The sequence below is a fragment of the Pollachius pollachius genome, assembly GCF_949987615.1.
Source record: "Pollachius pollachius genome assembly, chromosome: 13".
NCBI classification, from domain to species: domain Eukaryota; kingdom Metazoa; phylum Chordata; class Actinopteri; order Gadiformes; family Gadidae; genus Pollachius; species Pollachius pollachius.
Window position 1 is genome coordinate 7,068,323 of NC_136946.1, and position 9,104 is coordinate 7,077,426.

The following is a 9,104-nucleotide window of genomic DNA, read 5'->3' on the forward strand; positions in this document are numbered from 1 at the left end:
TCAAGAGAGGTTTATACATATTGGTTTCAGATTCATGACATTTAGGAGCAGGAAGAGGGGTGTTGTTGGTATATTGCTCAAACTGTCCCAGGTTTGAACCGTATTTTCCCCGATAGTCAAGCCCTCATGTCTTTCTATCATCTAAATGTGATAAACAGTGTTATATATAAATATATCAAATGGAACTACTGTGACGTTGACCTTCTTTGAGACATGCAATGTGGGGTCATTAATCCTACTTCACTTTTGATGTAAAAAAAAGCAACCATGTGATTTTACACAACACACACAGATTGGAATAGCCTCTGCTGAACAAGTGCCTGATTATTCAGACCCAAAGCAATCCTACTTCATCTAAACCGATCAGTTACCAAGTGCTTTCCCCCCCGAGGCCAAAGACATTTTTCTGATCCCTTTGTGTCAATAACACTCTTGGTTTAAAGAAAGGTGTAATATTAAATGAATCTTAACTATCTAAATTATTTTCAACTCAAAAGGACCATACTTGTACTTCCTGGAATTGCCCAATGATTCTGACCAATCAGGAAGGAACACGGTATCCATACACTAACCGCCACAGCACGCTGTGCGCTGTCAACCATGCACATGCGTATGTGTTTTTGAGTGTGCCTGCGTGTGTGTGCCTGCATGCGTGCCTGTGTGTGTGCCTATGTGCGTGCGCATGCATGTGTGTGTGTGTGCGTGCGTGCATGCATACGTACATGCGTGTGCCTATGTGTGCGTATGCGCGTGTTTGTGTGTGCGCATGCATGCACGCGTGCCGGTGCCTGTGTGTGTGTGTGTGCCTACGCGCGTGCATGCGTGTGTGTGTGTGTGCGCTCGTCCACCGCGGGGACATCTAATCGGGGTGCTACTAACAGTGCGCGCGGAGTCACTGCCCCACCGTAAATCAATGGGCAAAATAATTGCTAATACACTAGCTATCGATTAGCGGCGCCCGCCATGCGCTCATTTTCCCGAGAGGGCGAAACCGCGGCTGAGCGCTAACGCGGTGACAAGGGTAAAGTGTTATTTCGCTCAAAGGCACGCGGGCAGACGGCTGCGGGAGGGACGGGCTGGTAGTTGGGTGGGTGGTTGGAGGTGGGAGTGGGGTAAGAGCCCCGGCGCTTATTCATAATTGACACCCGTCAAGAGTCGAGGCAGCAGTCACAGCTGCCTGCCTGAGACTGCCCAACTGACTTCTGTTCAACTGTCACTTTTAATACCGCCGCCGCCGGCTCGCAGCTCGCCATATCCTCTCTCCTGTCCACCACGTCGGTCCGCATATCCCCCCCCCCACCCCACCGCTCTCTCTCTCTCTTATCCACTTCTTCCTCTCTCGACCGTTTTGCTTCCGTTTTTTTTTTCGCAACTGCTTTTTTTTCTTCACCTGCCCCTGTAACTGCCAAGGTTTAGTGCGTGAGTGAAGTGTTGGCGCGCAGAGGAAAATAAAAAGGGCAGCTCTGTTGCTGAAGGATACAGGGGCCTCTTGTAAAACAACCGCTGGCATTTTTGTTTATGTTTGTTTTAGTCAATCAAGTGGGAGAAAAGAATGCCCGCCCTTTCATTGATTGACTAGGCTCCTGAGTGTCAAGAGCTTGTTAACACTGGGAATCTTAGATTAACACAACCCCCCCACACACACACACATTCACACACAGGCAGAGCAAAGAGGTGGTGTTTGAAATGTGATGTGAAACGTGAATGTTGGGTGTGGGTCCTCGTGACTTTGCTGTGGTTGACTGTGGCCAGAGGACACCGGCTAACTCACTCACTGCAACAACAGCTTGTATCTGCTATACGTCAGTCAACACTGGCTCACACACACAAACACATATATACAGACGGAAACAAACTGACACACACACACACACACACACACACACACACACAAACACTGAACTATTTTATGAAAACAAAAACATGACGATGAATGCAAAAATGAAGATACCCAGTAATACACACCTACATACACATCTATACACACACACACACACACACACACACACACACACACACAAACACGCACACATGACTACAAACACAGACCTCTAACATGGAGGCAGTGTGGACAGAGGCTCCCAGGGAGTCAACCCTGACCTCTAGAGCGTTCTTTGAACCTTGGCTCCCCCGTCCCTAAGTCCTTTAATTGTCTCACCAGAGTGAGAGATTGATATGAGAACATGCAGCTGGCCCACTTTTAATGTTTAATTACCCACAACCCCTTTCACCGTTGAGTCATTTAAACACACACACTTGCCAAAATCTTCAGAGTTCAAATTTGTCAATCGTGTAAAACGTGTCTGTTGACTTCCAATCATAACACACAGCCACTAATGAGAATACTTTATAATATAGTCGATATAATAATGCATTAAGCACACCACTGCTTATCCTCACTGTCTTAAGGTTCCTAAGTGTTAATATGATCTGACGAGAATGAAGCCATGAAAGGAATCCTCTCATGGATTATATGTAAGGGAAGTGTAGTTTATTGGCACGGTACAGTTATTAGTTTTAAAATAGGCAGACAAAGTGAATACATCCAGTGGTATACTCTACACCCTGCCCTGCTTCAAGAGACAGTCTTCTCTCTGTGATCTACACCACGTGTCACGTGCAGAACCTCTTAGCGGGACGAGCTCCGATCAGCCCCCTATTAAAACAACCTTGTAATTACCAGTTGATCATGGGAAATGTGAATGCAGACCGGGCACAATGCCAGGCCGTGTTTCTAACACTTTTCCTGGACAAACCAGCGTTTCATATTTATTATTCTGCTTCTAACACCTGAGGGTTGGATTATTTTTAAAACACACACAGACACACACACCTCATTCCGAAAAGAAAAACTCGATAAAAAAAACACCACTTCGAAATACAGCAAAGGAAACACGGAAAACGGGGGAGTATCAATTCTGCTCCATTTTGTTGCGCGTGAGTGGAGCGGCGGTCCGTCCTGCTGGCGTGAAGCGTCATTAATCTGGGGGGGTTGGTTTGACTGCGGCGCTGCAGTGGTGGCTGCGTCCACGCCGCCGCACTCCGCACCAGGCTAATTCCTGGGTATTATATATGCAACTCTCTTCTTTCTCCCCGTAAGAGCAGTCATCGATCACCGTTTGTCACTTAACCTCCACCACCGCCACCACCAGGAAGACGCAGTCGCCGCATGTAGGCATGTGTGTGTGTGTGTGTGTTTGTGAACCGTATGTGCCTGTGTAGGCATGTTTATATCAAAGCCTGAGTGTGTGCGCATGCACGTGTGTTAATAACAGTATATGTGGATATTGTGTGTGTGTGTGTGTGAGTGTAAGTGTGTGTGTAAATTAATTCACCCTGCAAGTCCACCAGCTCTGCAAGTTTTCCCTGCAAGCTCTGACCCTAAACGTAAATAGACCTATCGGTATCGGTCCGAGTGAGCAAATAAAAATATCTATTGCCACCTCGACCTGTCACCTGCAACTAACCCCCACCACACACACACACACACACACACACACACACACACACACACACACACACACACACACACACACACACACACACACACACGAAACTTGACATTCAGGAAAGGTTGTAAACAGGTTCAGCTTCCAATGTTTATAAGCTACTAATAAGACTTTTTGTCAACGAAAACGAAAAAATGAAATACCTACTCAGACGTATAACTTATAATATCATACTATAACACAGCTATAACAGGACTACTTCGGACAACAAGTACAATCCAGAACAAACCGAAGAGTACTAAGAGTTCTCTCAAGAACATGCAATCAAAAACAAAACAAGACTTCGGGGGCCAAGCTAAGAAACCGCCCCCCAATAAAACAGTCACACACAAGTAAACTGTGAATGCAGCCTCTCTGTTTTAAGGTGAGCCGAGGGTACCATGTCTTCCCTCAATATCCAAACATGTGACTCCCCTCTCTCGCCACCTCAGTTCCATTACGACAAAGGACCTTTGTGTCCATAATCCAAAATTGGCTGGATTAGTACCAGGGTCGGCGGTGGCGGTGGCAGTGGGGTAGGGGAGCGAGGGGGGAGATTTCCACTTGTCACTTTGCACATCGTTTAGTTTCCCCCGAGCAGTGGACGTTTATACACTGGAAGCAGAAACTGGCGGCCCCTGGACATATATCAAACATCCCTTACCACTGGGTTGATTACAACAAGGCTTGCTTGTAGACGTGACACCTCGCTAAAGGAAAAATAAATCGTCAGCATTAATCGCTGAGGCAACCCCCACACAGACGCACGCACGCACACACACACACACACACACACACACACACACACACACACACACACACACACACACACAGTTGATAATTAGGGACCACAGCTAACAAAGCCGTCAAGATGGAGGCAAGCTTAACTTCACCCATCACCCTGCAGCACAACACCCCTCCACCCCCTCCCAGGCCTACCAAGTTTTAATTAGGGGAGCCCTTTGGAATAGAGGTGATGATCGTACTGGTGTGTTTGTGTGTGTGTGTGTGTGTGTGTGTGTGTGAGACAGCGCGCATGCTGTTTTGTGGAACAGTGTCTGAAAGGCTACACTGTATCTAGCAATACTGGTGCAAACCGGTGACTCCAGCTCTGCGACACAGTCACGGGTCGCTTGTGTGCTGCATTGTATTCAAGAGATTAGAAAATAAGCCTGATGACTCCTAGCAGACATTGAAGGATACATGTTAACCGTTAGCGTGGAGAGCCGTATGAATTATGCAGATGGCTCTTAGCTTTACGTAACACAAACGTACACAACGTTCATTACTTTGGCTTTAGCACCAAGCCCTTCTGTCCTCCCCCCCGGTTATCTGAGAATGTCGAAAACGTTGACCTTTCAACTTTTCCACCCACTCTGAACCACGATCCACTAAGATGGTCGTCACTGAACACCTCTGCTCCGCGTTAGCCATTTACAGTAAGAAAACACCGGCTGTTGTACGGTCTATGTCGTGACGGGGAACTTACCTCTGCACCTTGACACTGGTGTCCCACACAGTCGGATCCCGTCCAAAAACACTTTGCCCTAACCCTAACGGAGCGACGTGTCGAAAGGTCGAAGGTCAGCACGCTGCGAGGATGGAGCCATGGTGATCAAAGCTTGCCCCCCCCCTGAGGCATGACCTCAGCACAGAGTTATGTATCTCCACATGGATCCACACTCAACTTCACTAGAACCCACTCTGAAGCATCAAGTTAACACACAAGTTTTCTATTGTTTTCCTAACCGTTTGGTCTAACACTAGTGCGGTGTATAAAGTATACAAAAACGTGGTTTAAATACATTTTGCCTCGAACGTGTTTAATGTACCAAGGCCTATATACCCAAGATTTGTTTACGTGATATTCCTGTAAAATACACAAAAAAACGTGACAGTTTGTGTTTCAAAACCTCTTACTCATGCATTACTATGCATCACCGTTTTGCGTACAGTACGTCTATTTATAATTTATGCTTATTCCGATATTGTTTCGCTACCTACCCCGTCTCCTCCAAAAGAGGGACAGTCACTAAAGAGAGAGGGGGAGAGAGGGAGAGAGGGAGAGAGAGAGAGAGAGAGAGAGAGAAAACCAACAACAATGAAAATGACGACAAATGACTGCAGCAGAGCTCACTGCTGCTCAAATTGCTCTGCATCCAAGTGAACTGCCAACGCTGACAGATGCGGCGATGAGCTTTCCAAATGGAAGAACACAATGTATTGTCACAGGTCATAAAGTAGACGGGCGAGCCATTAAACCCAGAGGGGTGGGGGTTGGGAGGGGGGGCTCGAATCAGAACCGCCTGCGACCGGTTCAACGGAGCCTGTTTAAAACGTCATCGGCTGGCCGTAACCAAGGCGGTTTGAAGATAAAAAAAAAGGATCTACGCGGCTTTTGGTTTTTCGTACAACTATTTGTAGGTTCTTGGGGAAAAAAACATAAAAAATAGGGGTCGCAATTCACACACACAAACAGCGCACACTGAAAAAAAACACACACACACACAGACACACACACACACACACACACACACTGTGGTTAGGTTCGATCATCACATGGGGGGGAACTGGGGAAAGAACACCAAGTTTCAATTGACTCTCTCAGTCACCAAACAACAGCGGAGAAACCAAATCGATTACCAAAACCCACGAATCAATGTCCCAAGCCCCACCGTCCCCCATCAGGCCAGGACCACACACCCCCCGCCCCACGACCGACCAGGCCATCCCATCTCATGGCTGCTCCCTTGTTTACCTTGTAAACATGTACGCTTGTTGGCGTTTGTTGTCGCAGTAAAACTCCAGGCCTCGGCTTTTCTCCCCCCTCGTCTCCCCCCCCCCCCCCCCCCCCCCCCCCCCCCCCCCCCCCCCCCCCCCTACACATCTATCTCTCGTCGGCCTCCATCCATTGCCGGGTCCCCGTGTCCGCAGCGAAGATTACAAACACCGCCGAGTTCAAAGTCGCCTGCGCGCGAACCGCAACCTTGATTAAGTCTGCTTAACCTCACATTTCCAGCGGCCTGCTTAACATTCTGCAGATGTTCAGCTCCTCTCTGGTCATTACCGCGCCCGGCTTCAAAGGCTATCAGGCCGTCGCTAGGAAACGCCTGTCAATCAAGCCGCTCATGTCTTCTCAGGGACACGAGACACCGGGGCCGACTCTGGCGGTCGTATGATCCTCCCACACGCACGCACACACACACACACTAACGCACACACGCATACTAATGCACACACACATACACACGCATGCAGTACAGTGAAATGACTGAATTTAGGCTGTAATGTATGCGTGTGTTCCCTCTCTGCCTTTTGAGCCACCTTCTATCTATCTCTCATTCCCTCTATATCAATCCGTCTCTCGCTCCCTCTTTCTCTACCTCACTCTATCTATCCATTTCTCTCTCTATATATTCATCTTTCCATCCATCTCTCTCATCTCCCTAAATCTCTTTCTAATCCATCTACCTACCTACCTACCTACCTACCTACCTAATATATATCTTACCCTAACCCAGTAATGTATATATAGAATTTAAGCAACGTAATAAGCCTGTTATAAGGGGAAAACAAATTATATTTTCAGATTCCGCTTCAATCATTAACACACAGGCTAAAATATGCAATAGGATGTAGACTACTGAAACCTGACAATAGTCTGCAACTGACAACTTAGGGGACCATATTTGGTTAACAATGATAAGCATCGTGTAGGCCTTGATCTACTAAATGTTGAACTATTTTGGTTAGTAGACTCCACCCCTCAACAATCCAATGCATCAAGGCGGTGCTTGACTTATACCACTTATTAACTGACCGTCAGAGTAGCCTCCTAGTTCCCTATCCCGTGGATAAGGCCTGTTTGGTTTTTAGGGCGCTACTCTGTGATCTCGACACGCCCCACTGAACTCATCTCCGCCCCCGTCCCTTGTTCCTCCCCCCTTGGCTATTAATCGCAAAGTATTTATCCCGCCTAAGAACTTTTCTTTTAATTTGTCTTCACTTTGCATCTCGACAGGGGCCCCAACAAAAAAAGCGATTCTTTTAACCAAAAGGACCTCGCAGTCAGGCGCATGCGCGTCTTCACGGTGAATGATTTAGGATGATTATCAGGAATGAATAGATCAAAGCGCTCGCATGACAGGCGATCAATCAAGCATCAAATCAAGGATGGCAATCCCGGAGCGGAGCACAAGCTGCAAATAGGCCCACCAGATTTTTTCCCCCTTTTTCTTTCCTTCCCTCCCCTTTCTATCTGTTTTCAGCTGGGCTCGACAACTTGACCGAGAGCAAAACAGAGATGAAATAGGCCTACCATTAGATCATGCGTTTGTGTTAAAAAAAAAAAAACACAACTAAACTTGGCACCCTCTCCTTTACTCGAAAGACGCTCGGGACGTAGAAAGTGGGGGACAGCCTACCTACAATAAGGATGGATGCGAGGACCAAATCAATAAAATACACATTTCCATGTAGAAAAACGACCGACTAATCCGGGAATCAAATAGCAGGTCACTCGGATGTTTAGGCAGGTTGATATAAATGATACGCGAATATAACATTGAACATGTGTGCCTATCTGTAGGCTACGGTGAACCGCAGAGTATAGCGGATTGTTTTCCCCGTCCCTCCGCGGGTCTCCGGTCCCCTCGGTCTATTCCCATAGGCCGATAACGCTCTCCGGGGTTGACCCTCTTACATCTCTTAACGCGACCGGGGGAAGACCGGGAGGAAGAAGAACAAGAAGAAGTAGGAGTACATTTTGTTTTCTCCTCATTCTTATTTAAATAACAAAAGAGGGGATTTAAAGAGCGAGGCTTACCCACGGATCGCTGGGGCGCTTGCTGCTTTCTCCTCGGCATTCTGCTGCAAGACTTTCCGCTTGACTTTTCATGCAGAGATCAGAGCAGACTGGAGCCGGACGCGGTTCCGGTTCGGCGGGTGAACTAAGCGTCTCTTCCTCGACCCTTCGCCAGAGTTCAGGATTAAAAAGGCAGCGCCGTAGCTCCGAGCGAGGGTTTCCTCGACTGTCTATGAGTCAGTGTGATTAAAAAGAGTGCTCGCTAAACGTCTCTGATCATGTTTTTTTTTTTTCAACTCGTACGTCCGCTGATAAAAAACGAGCCGACGTCTTAAACGAAAAGCGGGCGATGTGTCAACTTGTGTCGACCGTCAAAACTCATCGTGAGAAACCGCGTTAGTCGGAACCGGGTTTGGGGTCTACACTTGGGAGGAGGGACACGGACAGTCGAAGCCGAAGCCCCCGGTCGCTCTCCGCGCTCCCATCCAAGAAATCCACCTTTAATCGAGACGACGGCGAGGACTACTTTCAGCACAAAAAGTGGCCAAAATAGCGACTGAAAGCTGCGATTGACTGAAGTCCTTCGACGACGTGGGGCAGAGCACTCCAGAGCGTGTAGTCGATGTCAATACAGGTGACACTCCGCTGGCAGTCTGTAGTCAGGAGAGAGAGAGGGGAGAGAGACATAGAGCGAGAGGGAGAGTGACACATTAGCGGGTTATGTCAATCACCACAGCGCGAATTATACATTAGCACGCAATCCGGATCCCGCGATATCTTCATGGTGTAAGGATTGCTTCTTGTTATTTCCA

The 9,104-nt window shown here is 47.7% G+C and overlaps 1 protein-coding gene across 1 annotated transcript in view; it reads right to left on the minus strand.

Moving 5' to 3' along the window:
* LOC307085128 (teashirt homolog 1-like) overlaps positions 1-8,742 on the minus strand; it is a 27,148-nt gene extending 18,406 nt beyond the window's left edge. The window contains exon 1 of the mRNA XM_079749802.1: positions 8,314-8,742. Coding sequence (XP_079605928.1) covers positions 8,314-8,353 — 40 coding nt within the window. The 5' untranslated portion in view covers positions 8,354-8,742. The remainder of the gene's footprint in view (positions 1-8,313) is intronic.
* Between the last annotated feature and the right edge of the window lie 362 nt (positions 8,743-9,104).